This window comes from Anopheles aquasalis, chromosome X, assembly GCF_943734665.1.
Source record: "Anopheles aquasalis chromosome X, idAnoAquaMG_Q_19, whole genome shotgun sequence".
Classification (NCBI taxonomy): Eukaryota; Metazoa; Arthropoda; class Insecta; order Diptera; family Culicidae; genus Anopheles; species Anopheles aquasalis.
In genome coordinates this window covers 3,493,630-3,514,892 of record NC_064876.1, presented here as the reverse complement: position 1 = coordinate 3,514,892, position 21,263 = coordinate 3,493,630, and the positions used below count along the sequence as shown (strand labels likewise).

The following is a 21,263-nucleotide window of genomic DNA, read 5'->3' as shown; positions in this document are numbered from 1 at the left end:
TACCAAATCCAAAGCGACGGCAGTTCTTGCTGACCAGCAGCCCTTAAAATTGCGTAGCTACGCTAGCTCGCCCTCGTCTGGAATCGGACAATTACTAGCCTTTGTGTGTATTTGTGCGCGTCCAAACACCCGGAACGGAAATGGGCTATGGCCTGTGGAACACGAAATGAAGCTACTTTGTTTTTCGCTTCACCCAAGACAAAGGGATAAGGGTTGCTGGGTAAGGGGGGTTACAGGTCCACCTAATCACCTCGAGACGCCTCCACGCCCTTCGCTATCGCTGCTGACTTTCGCCTTCCCTTCGTGCTTGGCCCCCCCCCCCCTTCTTTCTCTCTCAGGGTTGTGGGGTGTAAAAATCGGGAATCCATTCCAAAGGGTTTCATCCCTTTCATCCCCCCCCCCCCCCAGGCGCGATGAATCAAGGTTATCGGTGAACCGAAGGGTTCACACCTCAGTGTCGAGTCGAGGTCACGTCATCCCACCACCCTCCCATGCCACCCCCATGCCACCCCCATGCCATCCCTGGCCCGCTTTATTTTTAGATTTTAATAGATTTGCGCAAAAACCACCCCCCCCCCCCCACCCAACTCGGACCCCGGGCAGTGTGCCGAGGGGAGAGACGGGAAGTCACCCTTTTTTTTTTTGTGCCGGAACACGGAACACGTAGCAACGCAGCAGCAGCAGCAGCGTCCATCGTAAAGCGGGACCCCGCGGACTAAGCACGTACCCAGCACGTCCAGCGGCGTCGGCGTCGGCGGCTAATGCGCCAAAAAACACACGCTTCGCTTTGTTTTTATCCGCGGAACGTGGCTCAAGGTTAGCACCCACCCACCCCCGCCCCCCACTCCGGTAGGGGTGTCCCGTGTCAGCCTCAGGCTCAGTCAATCGTCCGATCCGTTGATGATACTTGAAGATGCTGCTTGAACTCCTTGAAAAAAAAAAAACAAAAAAAACAAACAAAAAGCAAAACCAACTCTGGCGGTGGTGGCGGGAATGCGTAGTGTGGCGCTTGATGCTCGCTACAGTTGCGTTCCACGAGGGCACGAGGGAGGGAGGGAGGGAGGGGTGGCACTTGCACATCACATTCTCCAAACAGCAGACATTCGCTGCGTCGTGTGCCGCCGCCGCCGCCGCCGCCACCGTCGGTGTCACATTCCATGCGTTCCATTCCGGCAAACCACCCCCACACCCCACCCAGGGCACACCAGGGGACTAGGTGGAACACCTAGCGGCAGCCTTTCATCGGTTTTCAGTCTCGCTCTCTCTCTCGCGCTCTCTCTCTCTCTCTCTCGCTTTCGGTGCTCTTCTGCGTCTTAGTTGGTCTCGGTCTGTGGACCGATCGCCTTTCGACGAGATGCAGAGGGCAGAAAAAGAAGAGGAAGAAGAAGCATGAGGGGGGGGGGGGAATCAGCAGTGAATAGTGCTGGGTGGGCTAAATAGTGGGGTGAGTTTAAGCGAATGATGGAGCAGCAGCAGCAGCAGCAGATTATGCTACCAGGTAGCTGAGCACCGACACAAACCGGCGCAGTACGGGTGTCACCGGGGTGCGCCCTGGTAAGACGACACCCGCACGCCAAGATAGAATTTCTTGCCCAGGCGCAACCCACGCTCAGTTCAGTTCGGTTCGGTTCGGTACGGATTTTGGTGTAGTTGCGGTGGTCGTTTTGCGCTGAACGCCCTCCCACTCCCTTCTCTTTCTTCCCCCCAGTGACCGCCATTCTGGGGGGTGTGTCCCCCCCCAATTGGGGTTGAATTGGGTCCAGCGCCGAAATGAAGCCATCGGTCATCATGCCATTTATGATGCCATATTGTGACGGAAGCGTGGCGCAGGAATTCCTTGGTGAGGGTGGACGCACTGCGACTTATTAGTTCCTTTGACGCAGACGAAGAACGGTAAGCAACGGACAGACGCGACGCGCTCGGTACGGAAGGGATGGCCGGTAGGGAGCATTTAATTGAATCTCCGCTCGTTAAGGGACGCGTCGAACCGGACGAAACACCCGACCGGACCGGGCGAAAGGGTCGGTCGGTCCTGGACGAAAATCTGGTTACACCACGCCACGGCACGGTCCGGAACTCCATCTCCTCCCGGTCAGCCACCCGTCCCACCCCACCCAACCCTGCAAAAACATTCCAAAACTGGCCTAAACCCCTATCGAAATCTCTAAGGAGTCGCTTCGCTACCTTCCCACCATCCTGTCCGGGGGGAGGGGGGCGGTGGGGAACGGAAAATTGTCTAAAATGTATTTAATTTGATTTTCGCCAGGTTGCCCGGGTCCATTAATTCGCCGATTTCGGGACGGAAAAGGTTTTTCGGGACGGGAATGGCCGGAACGGAAGCGAGGTAGATTTGATTTGAGACCCCGGGCGGCGGGGTGGGGTGGCGCGACATCGGCGTTCGGCGTAATCACCGGGAAAACCCACCCGGACCCGGACCCGGACCCGGACCCGGACCCGGACCCGGACCCGGTGGAGTAAGATTTGTTGAATTTAATTACAAATATTCATCATCACATGAAGAGATGTCCACCCAATGGTCACGGGGCACTTCGGGGTCATTTCGGCCCCCTGCTCTCCTTTCTCGCCAACCGAGGGGGAAAATTAGGGAAATGAAGTAATTCTAGTCCTCGGGCACTCGTAAACGGATGCACAAAAATGCATCGCTAGGTGCCAGCACTGTTTGAAAGATGTTAGATGCACCAGAAAACTGTTGGGCAGGGCATGGTAACGGGGAACCTGGAGCTGCTGCTGGAGGGCTATTAGGTACGTGAATTAAATTCTTTCGGTTTTTTGTTCCGGCCCAACAAAAGCGATACAGCGATTTGACAAAACCAAATATTGCCTATCGCTGGTCACTCCTTTTTTTCGTTTTTTTTCCCCCCCGGGAACGTCCGGGTAGAGTGTTATCATAAAAAAAAAAAAAAGTGTTATTAATCGGTTATTCCTTTCATGTTTATCATGTTCATGGCTGTTTGCTAGGCAGAGCTCGCTTCAAATGGATCAAATATGATTGACAAGCGTTCTCCCATCATTAATTTATGTTTCCATGTTTCCGGAGCGGTTCGTAGTGCACGACATCTTTAGAACGTTCTGGGTCTTCAACGTTGAAGCAAGCGTTCACCTTTTTGTTTGTGTGCCGTAAAATGTTCCCCACTTCTATCTTAAAGCCAGCAAATCGTTTAGTTTTCAGCAGCCGGTTTTTTCTTCAAATGAAAGAAAAGAGAAGAGAGGGCGCCAAGGTTTCTATGGAAAAGGCAAAATGTTCGAACTGTTCAGGCACCAAGCTTGACAGTTTCAACGCGAGAAAAAAAAAATCTGTTTCAGTCAATGAATTGCAATGAGCAGTAACGCACTGCGTTTGAAAGGTATTTAGTTGTACTACTGTGTACTGTGTCACGAAAGTAGGATGACTGGGGTACGGTATTTGGTCGTGTGAACGATTTTTTTTTCATTCTCGTATTTTTTGTACGTTGTCAGTACTGTGATTGACATTCATGCCATGTTTTTCGTCAAACTAGCGATTAGTATTTGAGATCTGATTTTTATTGTGAGCTACTAAAAGAGATCTCTTCGTTTTTTGATATTTCGAAATGTATTGAGCAAAGAATTTGCAAAATATTTGTTTTGCGGAAAGCGGGTAAAGAATGATGCAGAAAGCCTTTGATATCAACGCTAAGTTTAAAAAACAAAAAATGTTAACAAGTGGTCCAAACACTTCCAGGAAGGTCAGGAACCTGTGGAAGACGAAGAATGTCCTAGGAGCCCATCAGCGTCAGCTGACAAGGCTCACGGCCACAAAAAACAAAAAAAAAACAAATTGCTATTGAAAAACCGTCGTGTAACCACTAGAAACCTTGCGGATGATGTTGGCATACTCAAAGAATTCGTTTATTACATTTTGAAAAATGTTTTGCGTCTCAAACGCGTCAGAACGCGACTGGTACCAGCGACTGGCGTTGGTTTTTCGTGACTGTTTTTCGTCAAAAACTCCAGTCACATCGTTCCAAAAACCATCGCATTCACTTGATTTGGCATGATTTGACTTCTGGCTATTAAAAAAAGCTCAAAAGATCACTTCGTAGGGACACCGTTTTACAAAGATAGAACCGATTCATGCTGCTGCGGAAAAGGAGCTGAAGGCCAACCGTAAAGACGAATTTTTCCAGTGTTTCCAAAACAGCAAAATCCATTGCCGCATGTGCACTACATCGAGGAGGGAGTACTTTTAAAAGGGCCGAAATTGATTTGGAGGAATAAAAAAGGAATTAAAAACAGAAAAATCGAAATTCCTTTTTCTTTTCGTGACACAGGGGGCACTTTAAAACGAAATAAATTATGGGGCTGTAAAGCCTGAATTGCTTTAACATTTCTCACAGGAGTTCACTAACCACACACACACACACACACACACACACACACACACACACCCACCCACTCATACAGCTATTCACGCGGATAATCTGCCGCAGATGTCCCAGGAATGTTGTCAAAAAAAAAAAAATAAAATAAAAAAAACAGAGAAACACATTTCTATCCGGATCATCGTCAGTGTGTGGACGCCGCGCTGGGAGAACCTACGAGGTTCTGATCGCTGCCAGCAACGGCAGTGTGTCTTCCGTTTTCCCGCTGCCCCTCACCCCTCCAACGCTCCGGCCCACCGGAATATCGCTCGTTGATTCCGCAAAGTGATTCTAACATGGCAAATCCGCGTTGTTACGGGAGGGCTGCCACCGCCATCTTGACTTCCTTTCGGTTGGCTTTCATTCTTTCGGGGGCCACCCGAGGCACCGCGCGCAGCGCAGTGGTTCCGTTCCGGTGAGCTTCTCGGAGCGCGCCCACGCCCTGCCCTCGAGGGTAATATGCTGCGTGAAATATGCTGTACCCCCCATCCCCGGGCCACTTTTGCCTCCATTTCACGCCTGGTGCGGGTCTCCAACGCGTCCGGAAATCCGGTGGCCGCCCTTTCACCCGGCAAAAAATAAGGAATGGTGTGCCCGGGGGGGGGGGGGGGGGGGGTTTTGGTGGAAATTGACACTTCAATTGACACGGTTCCCAGGGGCTGCTGTCGATGCTGATGATGCGGACTCCTCATTTGCATTATCCAACGCGCGAAAAACGCACGCACACCATCAAAAGGTCCTTGCTCGGTTTCCTCGGCCTTGCTTTTATCGCCCCCCGAAAAAAAAAAACAAAAAAAAAGCGGAGCGCACGTATGTGTGCTACCTGCCACAATTGGGCGGAGGTGGATAGAGTTCACTGCGGCCCCGTGCCGTGTGCAGGGCTGTCGTTGCGTTGGCATCGGTGGCAGCGGATTAGTAAGCGCCCAAGAAGTTTCCATTCCTTCGAGAGCACGCGCGCGCGTTAGAGAGAGAGAGAGAGCCACACGACAAGAGAAGAAGTATAGGAAAAGAGGGAGAAGACCAAACCAAGCTCGGTGTCGATTAAAATTGAAATGCGTCTTCCGAGGGTCTCCGCCCGCCGGAGTAACGGAGTGTGGATAGAGGAACAAGTGGCAAGAATGCGGAAAGCAAAATCGAAGCGAAAGAATCCACCGCCCCACCGCGGTCGCCGTTGCCAACAATCTGCCACTGACAGGAGAGAAGAAGAGAAGCAAAAGAAGAAAACAGAAGAAGCGAGAAACCTCACCAGCTACCATCATCATCATCATCATCATCATCATCATCATCATCATCGTCATCTTCTCGTCGGCGTATTGATTGCTTGCGCCGTTCGGTTCCAAAAATGGTTCGCGAGCGGTATTTGTCCTTTGCCCTTGCATAAGTAAACAGCAAGGAGGGGTTCCCGCCCCCCGCCCCCGCCGGGGAATCCGGATCCCCCCCGGGGGAACGCGCGAACGATCCGCGAAAACCATGAAAACGGAAGCTCCCCTTTCCTTTCCGCTGGGGCTTCTCGGATCGATTTCATTTCGACTTAGACATTCAGAAAAAAAAAAAATGAATCCTACTCCTTCTGCCAGCTAGGCGGCTGAACTGCTGTTACTGGCTGTGTTAATGCTCTAGATCTGGTATCACTCGCTTCTCCTTCTCTTCTTCTTCTTCTTCTTCTTCTTTCAACAATCGGAGAAGGGAGAGCAAGCAGTGTCGAAGCGCCTATATCCTGTAAATCGTCTACTGGTGATTCATCTATCGTTGTGCCAGCCGGGAGTCGGGTGCCGCCAGTCACCAGGTTTGGATTGCCCCGCCCCCTCCTCCCGCCTCGCGGGTGGTGTCCCAAGTGCCCAAAATCCGACAGATATCATATAGCAAGAGAGAGAGAGAGAGTGAGAGAGAGAGAGAGATCTTGTGGCTCAAGATGATCAAGAGGTATCAGGGAACCGTCGTCCCGTAGAGTCTCCGAGGACTCAATCGATTAGCCTAAGCCTCAGCTCCCTCCCCGAGCGCTCCCTAGGATCAGTTGCAAAGTTACCAGGGGTATTTAACCTTAAAACTGCGCTGTTTGCTTCTCGATGGGCTCGCACAGACCAAAGCTTGAGACCCTTCATCGACATGCCATACCATTTGTTTGTGTTTATTCGACACCTGTTTACATAAATCAGTCCACATGATAAGTGATACTACACAACAATATGTATTTTTTCTTCCGTAATCATGTCTAGTTTTGTGCCAGAAAAAGAGCACACGCGGGATGCTTCATTTTTGTTCTTTAGCTTGGAAAAATCGTCGGTCGAATCACATAACATGCTTGTGAGGAGGCCTCTGGTGACAATGTCTGCTGGTATTGGAAATCACTCGCAAAGATGACCAATTTTTTTACTTGAGTAACAAGAAGCGTGAAAATCGACGCAAAAAAGTTTAGGACCATGAATTGCAGGTTCTTTGCGATGAGAATTATACGCAATCGTAAAAAAATAGTTGCCCAGGAAGTTAACCAGCCATTTCCATACGTTTACGTGCCATGGAAAGGTTCAAACAGTTGGTAAATGGGTGCACCATGCATTGAATGATATGCAGAGGGAGGAGCAACGCCAAAATACTTGCGAATTCTTGTTAGATAGGCAAAAAAACGATGGCGATGAAAAGTAGATACTTTCAGAGCATCGGGAACGAAAAAAAAAAAAAAGTCGTTAATAAACCCTGGCCAACCTTCAAATTCTACCGCAAGACCGCAATCGCTTTGAACGCAAGACAATGCGCTGTGCGTTTTGGGTGGGGATCAGAAGGGGTGTCGTCTATTATGAGCTTGTTGTAGCGTTGGGAAACTGTAGAGGTATCAGCAAATAAGTAAAATGCACCGTGCTTTGTATGAAAAGGGGGGAGGCGATTTATGATCAACAACATGAGAGGTTGATAAAGCTTGGAGCACTTAATATTTGGCCGCATTCTTCTACTCATTATAGCGCTCCTAGTGGTCGCTTTGCTACTCTGTTTGGTGTCTTTTTAAAGGTCTAAGTCTTTTCTTTTAGTGATAAAAAATTCGTCAAAATCGAACCGCACCGTCAAAAGTTATCACGCGATGAAACACGAAGGGTGAAGAACAAAGTCTGCACAATCTCTATGAAAATTCAATTTAACTGCCTTAACTGTTTACCTCGCTAAATGAAGAATTCTTTTGGCGTAGTATACGCAAACTGACTAAAAGATAGGAAAAAAAAAATTGTAAAGCTAGCAAGAGAAACTAGCATAGAATAATTTATCGTTTGGGTTTTCTATTTAAAAAAAAGTGTTTTCATCGACCAAAAACAAAAAAAGCAGAAACAGCAGTTTTAAGGTGTAATACACCTCTGGTACAAGTAAAAGCAGTCTCCTAGCCGTGTGCATGTGTTTGTGTAGTTGGAGTTGGTTCCTTGGAGTTGGAATTCCTTCGCCACGGAACATTAATATCGATTTATGACACCCTCGCGTCCCCTGGCGCACACACTAGCACACCGCCGTTTTTTCTTTTTCTCTTTCATGGGCACCAGCCCACCGGGGGATTTCCAGGTGCAGGTACTGGCTTGAACAAAAAAAAAAAAAAAAAAAAAACACCTAGATATGCATATTGTCTGCGAACATTTCGGTCACTAGAGGTGAGGAGCGAAGAATGGCGAAGCGAAGATAAATCTAGCCAAAAAAAAAAAATGATTTGAGAAGTACACGAATGTTTGGGGGCCATAAAGAAAGTGAGTTGAAAGAGCTTGTTTGTTAATTTCCCCGCAACCGGCCACCATTACGGTTCGGCTCCTCTTCCCTTCCCGGTAGTGGCTGTTGCTTGGTTTCTTTGCTGCGTATACGTTGCGTAGCGAGCGAGAGCGAGAGTGGCGACGGGACAGTGCCGTCAGTCCATCCGCCATCTTCCATCGTCGCGCCCTGGTGTTTGTTTTGATTGAAGTTAGACGCCTTCCGCCAGCCACTGCAATGCAACATGCAACAACACGCACTGACTACACTTGATGTATGTGTTTGTGTACACTATTTGCTTCTTCTGACTGCTTTGCGTTGCTGCTGCTGCTGCTGCTGATGCTTCGATCAATCAAACCGTCCAAACGGCGTTGGGAGGCGATTTGATTGCGCAATTCCGTGGCGCACCCCCCCCCCCCCCCCCCCCCCCCCGGGGGGAGGTGACACCAGGCGGCTGGACCTGCGGACATCCCCGGGCGGCTAGGGGTGCATCCCTGAACCGCAGACGGCCGGGGCGATGGCGTTTGACGTTTGATTGGTTGATCGTAATTGGTGTCGATCGTCCGCTGATTAGCCGGATCAGCCGGAACGGATTGGACGACGACGACGACGACGACGACGGTGGTGGTGGTGGTGGATCGAGGAGCAAGCTGGGGATGGGAGTTTGGTGAAGAAGCCCTCTCCTCGTGACGACGACGATGGGAGACGACGGATTGCCACGAACACGCGATCGATTAAATCACACCGAGGGCGAGGGCGTACATCTGTATGTGTGCCATGAGGTTTTATTTTTTTTTTTTTTGCCACGGAAAGAAAGGAGACACCGGGCGCGGAGGCTGGCGTGCCACCAAGCACGTGGCGCTGGCAACTGGAGGCGCCTGGTCATTGACTCGCATCGGTGGGCCCCTCACTACGCCAGGACAATCGTACACACACACACACATACACACAGCTAAAGCACTTAAACGGTAACCGGATAACACCCCATTTTTTTTTTGCTATCAAGGAGGCAAAAAATCGACAAAATCAGAGGACATCTACCCCGTCCCCGTACTGCATTGCTTGTGTGGCCCTCAACCCCTCCCCCTTCCCACCGCCGGGCTTTCATTGACACATTCTTCTGCTGCTTGTCTCTTACGTCAACGTAACCGTCGCTTGATCTCGGCTGTGCGCTAACAGCCAAAATTGAGGGACGGAGAGAGAGAGAGAGAGAGAGCGCGCGCACCGAGGATCCGATCACGCAGCAGCGTCCCCGAGCACCCTGACGACCCGGCACACACAGTCTAGTTGTGTGTGCGCGTGGGATACAGGTTTAGCAAACAGGGTAGTGCGGATAAAGCGTGAACCGCGGGTGGAAGAATCGGGGCACAGCGACGACGCACACGACGCACCAAACCGCGCGGTATGTATGGTATGGTTGCAGAAGGGGTGGGTTTTGGGGGGCGGTTGAAAACAGAAGCAGAAGAAGAAGAAGAAGAAGAAGAAGAAGAAGAAGTAAATCGCCAAAGCAGCCGCAGCAGCGGCGACAGCAAACGATTGACGGCTCGATCACGATCCTATACACAACGCGGGTTTAGAAACACCAACCCACCCCTTGGGCCCACCCCAGTAGCCCAGCAAGTCGGCGCGAGCGCTATCAGAGGTGCGCGTGTAGAGTGTAAGCGGCCGCCGCACCGGCTGAGTGAGTGTGGTGTGGATTCTCCTTTTATGCCCGTTGCGGGGGTAATTTACCCCCCCCCCCCCCCCGTAACCCCTTTAACCCTGCACCCTCTGCACAGAGCCTCTCTCTCTCTCTCACTGTCTCTCGCTTTAGTTCCGCGACGCAGGGCTCAATAAGGTCATGAGGCGGACCCGTCGAACGCAAATGTGCACCTCGCCACCCCTCGCCACTTCCTCCCCCGGGTGCACCCTAAGCAGCAGTTCTGACGCTGCGTGTGCGCACACCGGGCACAATCGGTCGCGATCGGGTTATTTGGTGGAGAATATCGTCGGCGGGGCGCTGCCGATCCTCTCGGTCGCCCTGCGTCACCATCCCCTAGTGGCCGGGGGTTGGGGGTTGATCCTGTATTGTTGAGGCTGGGGTGCGTTTTTTTTTTGCTGTAACAAAGCGCAGAGCGCGGTCTCCTCCTTCTCCTCCACCGTTTGATCGCTGCGTGTTCGCTAGAATGTAGATGACCTGCACACATACACACGTACACATACACGGGGGCGCGCGCGCACCAAACCACTTGTCACCGGAGCGGGGGGGCCCCCCCACAGAGGTTCCCAAGGATGTGACCGCAGGTTGCTGCTACGGGCTGCCAACACTGACCAGCAAAACCGAACCGAACACGACCACGCGGTGCCCTGTATAGTGCGTGGGCCCCCCGGCTCAGGTCTCCGGCCACCAGACCCTCAAAAGCGCTACTGCTGCTGCTGCTGGTGCTGGTGCTGGTGCTGGTGCGGCTTGCTTACTACTTACATCACTCATCAAAAGCACAGCACAATCCCCGGGACCGAACGGTTATCAGTGTTTGGTTCCGCAGGGCTTTGGCTTCCAACTACCGCCACCGCCGTCGTTACCTTGTGTTAACGCGCGCCCGCGCGCCACTGTAACGGTGCTGCTGCTGCTGCTGCTGCACGCGTCAGATTGCGCGTGAATCACGCCGCGCCGTGATCCGGTCCGGTCGGTCGATTTGCCAAAAATAAACAGCAACAAAACAAAACAAAACAAAACAAAACAAAAAAAAAACAAACAAAACGGAACCCACCCCCCAACCGTGGTAGCGACGCGAATTTTTTGGCCGGAAGTGTTCCGACCCCCCGCCCCTCCGCCCGCGACAAAAACGGGCTCCACCGTCGGTGCAAAACAGACAACCACACAGCCACACAGACACGTTTCCACAAGTTCACGTTCACGCCGTTCGCGGTGGTTCGCACTAATAATGAATGCCTGGCAGAAGAGCCTGTCCTGGCGACAGTGGCGACGCCAGCTGCCCTTTTTTTCTTTCTTTTTTTTTTTGGTTTAAAACGGGCGGCCACAGTGTTTCCGAAACTGCGAAACCGTGAAGACGGTGTTGTGCGCGCGCGCGACGGGACCGTCCGTTCGGTCCAGCGTCTCTTCCGTGACTGACGGTGACTTTCGCACGACGAACCGCGCTTTCCAGCAGCAGCAGCAGCCGGAGCAGCCGGAGCCGGAGCAGCAGATCGTGGCGTCCTCCTCCGTGCGACGACGACAGCGAGGACAGCGAGGACAGCAACAACAACGACGACGACCACGACGACGACCACGGTGACGCGACCTTTCCCGTCGGCGACCGTCGCGTCTACCGTACGCTCCGAAGCCCGGAAAAGTGTGGGCTGTATGTGTATACTAAGCGAAGCGGTGCGGTCGACTGCACGATTCAGCGGAGACACATTCTCGAACGAGCAGGCAATTGCCTGCTCGACGCCACAGAGTGAGCGGCATGTGTGGCAACGCTTACCTTTTTGGGGGAAAAAACTAAAAACACAACGCAACGCAACAACAAATTCGAAACCGCCCCGCAAACCGAGGAAAGTACGCGGTGCGTGGCAACGGTGCGTTTTTGCCGCGGATATCAACGCCGAGCACAGGAACAGCCAGAAGTGGAGTCAGAGCGGAGCAGAGTCGAGCAGTGGAGCGCACAGGCGCGCGCGCCTTGGCAAACAGCTTGGTTGGTTGGTTCGCAGGTTTTTTTTTTGAATGTTTTTTTTTTGATTGCAAGACTTTTGAAGCATATCCTCCCGGGGGAAACCGGAGCGTGGGGGGTACCGATGGGGACGAGCAAAAGCGCGCTAAGCTTGGGCCCTTGGTAAGCGGTGTTGCGGCGCCCGTATACTGTTTGATTTATTACACCGTAACTTATTTGCGTTCGGAAAAGTAAAGAAAAGGCAATCCGCATAAAGCATACATTCCAAATGCGGTCACTCGCACGCCTCACGCTTTCGTGCACCAAAAAACAAAACAAAAAAAAAAAAAAAACCGCGTGCATTTGGGTCCCAAAAATCGCGGTTTTTTTTGTTTTGCCCCAATTCCTCCAAGGACCAAAGGCGCACAAAGTGCGCTGCTCGCACTCAATCATAATCATGTCGAACGAAGTAATAAATTCACTATCAGACGCCACGATTCGGTGCGCCAACTTTTGTGGCCCGATCGAATTTCGGCGAATATTTGAACCCACGTGGCCCACGTTTTTTTTTTTTGGTTTTTTGAACGTGTAGTGTGCTGATTGATAAAATACAAACGGCACAGCCGGCTCATTAGCTACTCGATGCCGAGTGGGGACCCCGGCAAATTGGTCGCCCAAATTGGTTCCACCGGGAGTCATCCGTTCGGTGTTGTCGCACCGAGCAAAATGCCCCGCTACGCCGCAACACGCTATTATGAGAAAAAAAGGGCTCTAGTGGGCAATCGTGCAGTGCATGCAGTAAGTGTTGTGCCTGACAGATAGCTACCCCAAGGTCCTAAAAACTTACCCGGTTTTTTTTCTTTTCTTCTTCCTTCTTTTTGTATCACAAAATTGCGAAATGCACACAAACACGCCAGCGTCGCCAGGTGCCGCACCGCAACCGATGCAAAAGAAAGTAACTGCAACACCGCAGCAGCAGTCCAGGAAGCTGTAGCCCCCCCCCCCCCCCGGCTCCCCCATCTTCCTTGTGGGGAAATAAAAGGCTGTTTCATTTTATGCTTTTTCCCAGGGGTTGTTTTTTTCTTCTTCTCTCTCTTGCTTCTGGTACCTCGTCTGCTCCACTGTGGCGTAGGTGGCAAAGATGATGGGTAATATAGCAACCAACCCTCCGCACCACCCACCCCCCAGGGGGGTTGGGTAAGTACGCATTTGTAGACATAGCGCTCAGCGATTGCATTTCTGGCAGCTATTCATCTGGCTGATGGATTTTACCCTCCCCCTCCCGCCCCCCCCCGGGATGTCCTTTAACCCCCCTGCCACCCAGCGGGTAGCGCTAGCCGCGGTGGGCCCCGTGTTGGTGTTTTCCTATGCTGCAATATATCTGCTGTGTTTTGTCTAGCTGCCTACCGCCCACCCTCCCCCTTTTTGCCCTCCACCCCCCCCCCCACCCCGGGGTGGACATTTGCGTGGCCATCAACCGAGCCGGAGCTCGGGGGGGTGGTTTGTTGGTTTCATTTCTTTTTTCTTTTTCTTTTTTTTTTTTGTTTAGTGTCTCGGCGTATGTAAATCGCTCTTCAGCCCTCAATCATGTAGGAGCATAATAGCAGTGCGCTGCAAAGTCCCTTTCCAGTCTAGATGTGGGTGGAGCGCGGTGGGTGGTGGTGGAGTAGGAAAAAGGAAAAATGAAAGCGAAAAGGAAACGGGAAAAGATGACACAGAAAACAGACACAGAGAGGCGGGGAGGGGTATGGCCTCGAAGGCCGCGGCGGCGGTGGCTCGCTCGACTCTCTAGATAGTGCATGTGTACTATGTGGGTGCCTCTTCTTCCCCTTCCCCTTCTTCTTCTACTGCTCTCTGCCGGTACACCGTTTGCAATATTGCCACACTCAAAGATTCTGTTCGCGCGCGCGCCCCGCCCCTCCCCCCCCCCCGTCGCTTTTTTTTTCTTCTGTTTTCACTGTGATTTTCTGTCCCGCATTCCTCGGGCCGGCTTACCCCCCTTTTCGCAAAGCAAACCGAGCTTTCAGCGAGCCAACCGCGAGCCGCGAGCCATAGAACATCTCAATCCCATCGCATCCGCATCCCTGCTGCTGCTGCTGCTCGGTGATGGATTTTACATCAAACGCAATAGCGAAAACAGGGAGCGGAAGGGAGCAGTGGCATGTACGCAGCGGAAATACACAAGCCGCAAGCCGGAAACCCTGGAGTCCGGAGCCCGGAGCCCGGATGTGCTGTACGGACGTACGGAGGCTACGCAGGCCCCCGGCAACTAATTCAGAGCACGAATGAGCGAGAGAGAGAGAGAGAGAGAGAGAGTGAGAGAACGAGAGCACGAGGGCCCCAGGCGTGCGCAGGGCAGCATTTAAAATAGCCACCGTTATTGGCCAGCGTTACAAAAATACACGCGGGCCGTCTATCAAGTAAAGTGAAGGATGCTGCAGAGCTCTGCTCCTGCTCCTGCTGCTCCGAGCTCCGAGGCGACTCACGAGGCCCAAAACGGGGCAAGGACACTCTCTGTAGCGCCGCGGTTCACGTACCACGTTTCTCCGTACCATGTGTATGTGGGTGTTTTTTTTCTTCTTCTTTTCTCCACCGAAGCGAACACGCGCGGGGCCCGGGGATTTCCCCGCTGTGAGTTCCCCGCTGACAGCGGCCGACGAGAGAGCCCGGACACGTATCCGGCGTCCGGCTCCAGCCAAAGTCGCCGGGTTTTGTTGCCTTCCTCTCTTCGCCTCCTCTTCGTGCCGGTGCCCGTTGCCCGCGGTTTTGCTCACGCGCGCGCTGACGCTACCCCGTTGAGCTCCATTCCGTGGTGGCGCTGCAGCTGCTGCCTAATGCCATCTTCACGTGATTTGTCCAAGGATTTTTCTGTTATCTCTCTCTCTCTCTCTCTCAGCAGTCTGCATGGCCGCGGCCTTCGAGGAAGGGAGGCCATGAACGATACGCTACGATCATCGCCGCCGTCGCCGCGGTCGCAACTGCGTACACAAAACCGATCTAACCGGTGATAGCTGGTGTTACATTCTTTTTCATTTTCATTTTCATTTTTTTTTTTTTTATCAAGGGGCTCTCAGTGAGCGAGAGTATAGCGAGCGCACGCCACTATATCGGGTGGGGGGAAGTGCGGGTTCAACAAACAAACAAAACGTGCCGAACGCCGAACTGCTGGCTGGCATTTAGCATACGCGCAGCGTTTTCATTATCGTTCATTAGCCCGCAGGTGGCCCCGTGTGGCGCCGATCCGAATGCTCGATGCTTAATTGTTGCTAAATTGTTACTTTTCTCAGGTTCTCCGAAGGGACTGACAGATTTGTGCTCCTTTTTTTTTAAAACATTTGTGACCACTTTCTGCTTTCCGTTCCGTTAGTTCCGGTATTTAGCGTTCCGACCCCTTTTTAGGTTCGAAGCTCCTCAAAAAGGGCACCAGTGAGAAGACAATCGCAGCTGCTTGCATTCGTTTACGAGCGTAGCAGAACAACAGGTTGGTAAATCGGCGTTGTTTAAGGGGGGGGACTTCGGTATTTAAATTCTTTTTTGTGACACATATTTTTAACATTTTTCCCTGAATGCTGATCCTTTCAAGAGTGTTATGTAAAATTTTTGGGCCAATCGAAGCAAAACTGACCATGTTATAGATTTTTGAGAATCCGCGTTTCATACAAGGCATCATGCAGCTCGCTACTTTGAAGAGCGTTTCCCGCAAAACCAACGTTTCCGTCGTACCGTAGAAACTACTGGGCCGATTGATTTGAAACTTTTAACACATAATCTTCACACTCTTTGCAAGGTAGTCCCGTCGAGATTTGATGAAAATTGTTGATACTTGTTTTTAAACAAATCTTTAAAAATCGTGCTTTTAGACAAAATCGCAAAAAGCATCACTTTTTCAACTTAAAAAATCAATTAAAAATACGAATATCAACACAAACTCTCTGGGGCTACCTAGATAAACTTATAATCTTTCTAACGAATATCGAGTTGTATCTTTCAAATGACCCTTCATGTTGCTACGATGGGCACCGTAGAAACTACCTTTGCGACGACATGCCTACCAAAATTTGATACCATGGATTAATTTTTCAATGAATGTTGCTCAAAACAATATCAAATATTCTTCAAAAGTTGTAGATTAGAATGGCATTTATTTGAAAAAATTAAGTTGAATCGTTACGTCACAAAAAATCGCCAAAAACGGGCCTTTTTTGGCCCACAAGTTCCGAAGTCCCCCCTTAAGCATGAGACACCCGACAGCAGTATGCCAGCTGTGGTATGTGGTGCCACTTTTCCACGTTCTACATATTTGCATACTGAGTGGCCGCGATACCAGACGACCCCTGCGCAGCGCTACGCTGTCAATCCGCGAGATGCAAGGCGCTGGCGCAGTTTTATTTGGAATCAAATTATTTTAATAGCCATAATTAGGCGGGAGCAATTCACGATCGCTTTGCGTTTCCTCCCTCCCCCCCCCCCCCCCCGCCCTCTCTTTCCAGTGACACCTATTGCCTTGCGTTTCGTTTCGCAACGACCGGTGGAAATGGTCGCAGCGTGCCAGCATGCGAGTGCCTTCCCGTGCGAGCACTCGAGGTCGCAGCGCAGCGCAGCGCGCAGCGTGTGCTGGTGCATGCCAAATTTTGTTTCGTTGTTTTTTTTTCTTCTTTCTTTCTTGCACGTCAACGCAACACGCGCTCAACAAGATAAGAATAGGAATGCCTGCCTGTGGGGCCCGTGTATTGCTGCACATTCGATCAAACACACAGTCATTATAGAGCGGCCCCTCACAAAAGGGGTGCATGTCTAATCTACCAATCTCAATTATTGGTCCATTCAGTCTCCCGCTCCTTTTTCGGTGCTGGATCGGCAACGGCGCGAGAGGGGGCGCGTGCAAGAACGGACAGAATGAATGATTCGCTTTGATTGCACGAAAGCGCAAGTCTAGCGCATGGTGTCTATGACTTCAAGCGTCCAAGATGGGTAGAATTTCGGCCCAGAAATTTGAAGCAAATTGGGTCAGAAACCGAACCGAAACAGAAGGAATGGCAATGTACATTTTAGAAAACGCCATATCTTTTTCATTTTTGATTGGATTTTATGGAGTGTACCCAAAAAATGTCGAGAAAATTTCATAAACTTTTTGAATTATTTTTGTTTAGTTTTTTCGGTATGTTACTTTGTGGACGAATTATGGTCTTGAGACTTCGGCACGTTTACTAAAACCTTCCAAGACTATCCCCTTGTCATCTAAATTTGTGGTAAAAAACATAACCAACATTTACACGATTCAATGTGTAAGAAACGATGAGATGATTCGTGATGGTGATCATGGTGAACGTTTTCCACTCGAAAGCCTATGCTGATGAGGACGATGGTGATTATTTTTCTGCATATATGTTAATCACTGAAACAGTATGTTGATGAGGATGTTGATCAACCGTCGTGTCTACCCACGCATCGCGCATCGATAATGGCGAATTGTTATTCGGTTTGATATCGATTGAATTAGGAGAGGGGTAAAAACACAATATATGCACCTTTTAAAAATTGCATGCATTCTAGGGGTTGAATATTTTGATTATCTGAGAAGGGGAGGAGGTAGTAGGAATGTATTTGGTACGTAATAGCTCTTTTTCCTTCGCTTTTCATACAAGGCTCCATGCAGCACGCTACTTTGAAGAGACGTGTTTCCCGAAAACCAACGTTTTCAAAGTCGCTTGCCCGCTTGTACCGTCAAAACTACTGGGCCGATTGATTTGAAACTTTTAACACATAATCTTCACACTTTTTGCAAGGTAGTCCCGTCGAGATTTGATGAAAATTGTTGATACTTTTTTTTTAAACAAATCTTTAAAAATCGTGCTTTTAGACAAAAACCGCAAAAAGCATATCTTTTTCAACTTAAAAAATCAATTAAAAATACGAATATCAACAAAAACTCTCCGGGGCTACCTAGATAAACTTATAATCTTTCAAACGAGTGTCGATTTGTATTATTCGGATGACCCATCACGCAGCTACGATAGGCACTGTGTTTGGTGCGAATCAAAAGACTTGGCGCTTAAGAATTAAGCGACGAACCCCCGGTTTCATCATAGTGATCACTTTTCATCAACTTCAAAAATCTGGCAAAAATTGAAAAATAGGAAATTGAAACAAAACTCAACGGGGCTACCTGGGTAAACTTATAATCTATCAAAAGAATATCGATGTGTATTCTTCTGATGACGCATCACGTAGCTACGATGGGCACCGGAAAAAGTATCTTTTCGCAGACGCACCTTCATAAATGTGATGCCGTGAATGAAGTTTTCCATCAATCTTCCCCAAAACAGAACTAAATATTCTTCAGAAGTTGTAGTTTAATATGCCACACATTTGAAAAAGTGAAGGGGAATGATACGTCACAAAAAATCTTCAAAAATGATCCTTTTATTAGGCAGAAACTACCGAAGCCTCTCTAAAACATTAGTTAATATAAATTTAATTTATGTATTTAGTTCTTTTCAGTTACACAATGTCCTAGATGCTAAAATCTATATCAAAAGAATCCTGTAAAAATGTATTGCTTGAGTTATTTGCTAGTAAGAGACCAACGATCTCTCTGAAATCTGAAAAAAAAAACGATTGATTCAAAAATTTAACCCTTTCCTCCAACGGTCGCGTCGCGCTGTATGCTGCGCATGTACCTGAAACAGCATCCAATTCAGGGCACGCCCGTAACAACCCTGCGTAGAGGATCCACAGACCCAGGTCAACGATAAGTGGCGAGTGCTAGCGGTCCTGTCCCGTGCATGCGTTCTCCCGGATCGAACCGGTGTACCCATGCAGTCATTTTTTCTGAGTGGACAACCCAAACAACCGAGTGAAGTGCGTAACATCTTGCAATAGCTCGCCGTTGTGCACCATGGCGAACTTAAAAATGTTTATCAATAAAAACCTCGTGGCGATAGTGATGATTCCCTCGTTGATTGGCATGCACTGGGCGTGGGACAACTTGCAGCACAACAAGGTGCTGGTTGCTGACCACGAGCGCAAAGATTTGCCAATTGTTATTGTGAGTGTGTTCACCCGATTGTGGATTGGTTTCGCGGGCGTACAACTAACACCTTCTTTCGTGTCCTTTCATTTGCGTCCCACACAGGCCGCTAAGGCGCTGTGGGACCGTGTAGGAGGAAGCAAATCGGAACCGGTGTCGGAAAAGTGATGGCCAACTACGGGACCGAGTTGCGTAACGGCTACGGCTAGCGGTATAGCGTTTAATGGTATGCAAAATATATTTGTAGCATTTTAACAGGTCGGCGCCAAGGCTTCATGTTTTGTTTTGGTCACTCAATCCGAATCCGACATCCTTTCCGCACAACCACACCAGATGACAGATGCATCCCAGGGAAGCACGCTTCATACAAATGCCGCGGAAATACTGCGAGATCTCCGCCATGTGAACGGGGCCTGCTGCTGCGCGCTGGTGTTCATTCCTAAAGCCGCACCATCGTGGCTCGCGTCAGGCCGTGTCCACACGCAGCTAGATAGTGTTATGCGCGGCAGGGAACAGTTTGTTTCATTTGTTTCTCCTAACTAGGTACGGAATGAAAAGTTAAAGAACGGAAAGAGTAACGCTGGTGGAAATTTTTGCTACATACAGTATGCACAAAAAGTTTATCCACCCCTTGCAAGAAACATACATGTTGATTGATTTATCAAGGAAACTTTTGGCCTAAAAATGTGTATTACACATCAATATCGTTCGCTCGACTGTTTTTGTAATATCGCTTCGATTATCACTCGACTGTTTTTGTAATATCTTTGTTTCTAGGAGGTTTATTTTTAGAAAATATAAAAAGCACAGTAAAGAAGAATAAAAAACGAAACAATTGATATGCAATACACATTTTTAGGCTGAGAGTTTCCTTGAAAAATCAACCAAAATCTAAGTTTTTTGTTGCAAGGGGTGGAATGACGGACGAGCCGTATGTTTAACGCTGGTGGAAAATGCTCTTTAAAATTTAAATTAAATTTTAAGTATCTAGAATATAAATGACAATGCATGAGCTGCACACGACGGCGGTCGTGGCCATAGATGATTGCTCGGAATTTACTGTCGGTTGAGCGCTAGAATTGGGAGAATTAAAAAAAAAATCAACTTCCCCTTACAGCGCATCTAGACGACAGCGAGAATTGCTCGAGAACAGGGAATTAAGAATGTCAAAATTGGTACGGAATTCGCATTTAATTCTCAACTCTCGGCTCATTCTCGGACAATTCGTCACTGGCGTCTAGAAGCACGGTTATCCTTGTACTCAATCCCTTATCTATTCATGCGTAAGGGCGGCACTGGCCGATCTATGGCCAGCCAACTATCAATTGAAGCCGCCGGTATGGATGAGGCGACCGATAGCAGAGATAACGGAATTTGGACAACCAGTGAAAGCATACTGGCTGCGATTTAAAGCTTATCAAGCACCGCAATCAATCAATCAAGGTCACTTCAATTAATGCCGCTGTTTAACGAAGTTGAATTGAAGAATTGGTGCTTCCGATTTGCGCTACAGATTGCAAAATCTGCATTGATTGATCGTGTAGTTTCGTTCTCACGTTTCTCGTGAGGATTTTGGGGGGAGCAAAAATAAAACACAGACAAATACTGAGTCAGCGTGACGGCAATAGTGGGCTTTTGTTTTAGTACGACGAAGAATTCCGCGCCTACAAACCTCTCCGGCCTAGACCGAGGCGCGAGTCGAGATGAACTGCGTGAGTTCCGTGCGGTATATGGTGACCCGTTACCTGCGCTGCGTTTGCCTTGTTTGTTTGGTTGTCATTTCCAGCAGCAGCAGCAGCAGCAGCAGCAGCAGCAACAGCAGCACAGTTCTCTGCCATCTGCGTCAACACATGACTCGGCTGCTCTGTGGTGGTGGCGGCAGCAACCTTTACCCAGCCAGTTAATCAAAGGCTCGCGAAAACCCCTTCCGCAAGCAGTTTTGTGCGTGCGAGCGAGCGAGCGTGCGTGCGTGCGTGCGTGCGTGCGTGGCGCGTGGCTCTAGAAGTGGAAGTGGCACGCGTTCGAACAGTATTCGCTTTCCCGTGTTGTTGCATATAGGGAGAAAGAGTGGAATAAGATAAGGCCCTGATTTCGGGTGTGTTTTCCTCTTGCTGGGCGGTGCGATAAGCGAGAGATAATAGCGAACTCGCTGGTGCTGTCGTTCCCCGTTTGGTGGCGCTATCGCCGCCACTCATCAATCCATCCAAAAACCATCAAAACCGGTTACCGCCGGTTACGGTAGCCTTAACCGAGCCTCCCTAGGCTGTTTACCTAGGTCCTAGCGGCCACCTTTCGGACAGGTAAGTCGATTCGACGACGTGGACTGCAGGGTAGGGCATTCGGAACGCCCGAGACACACACAGCTAAAAAAATTCGGCCAGGGCGCGCAGGACTGGGTGGAAAAGAGTGACGAAGAGATGTATCATCGTCTCCGATGATGTCATCCGGCTCTCCGGCCAGGCGGTAAACGCCGACACGACACGAGAA

The 21,263-nt window shown here is 49.8% G+C and overlaps 2 protein-coding genes across 4 annotated transcripts in view; one reads left to right on the top strand and one right to left on the bottom strand.

Annotated features, from left to right (window-relative positions):
* The window catches only part of LOC126572018 (octopamine receptor Oamb-like), a 52,844-nt gene extending 41,651 nt beyond the window's left edge, over window positions 1–11,193 (bottom strand). For 2 of the 3 annotated variants that reach the window (XM_050231050.1, XM_050231211.1), the window contains exon 1: window positions 10,680–10,807. The gene's annotated coding sequence lies outside the window, so the exon portion shown is untranslated. Of the gene's footprint in view, window positions 1–10,679; window positions 10,808–10,867 lie in introns of those variants that run through there. The other variant, XM_050231129.1, reaches the window with a different exon arrangement.
* Window positions 11,194–18,556: 7,363 nt separating this feature from the next.
* LOC126572570 (uncharacterized) lies at window positions 18,557–19,045 on the top strand. Its single transcript, XM_050232024.1, has 2 exons — window positions 18,557–18,794; window positions 18,882–19,045. Exons 1-2 carry the CDS (start codon window positions 18,645–18,647, stop codon window positions 18,942–18,944), a joined length of 213 nt encoding a protein of 70 aa, XP_050087981.1. The 5' UTR covers window positions 18,557–18,644; the 3' UTR covers window positions 18,945–19,045.
* The last annotated feature ends 2,218 nt before the right edge of the window (window positions 19,046–21,263 follow it).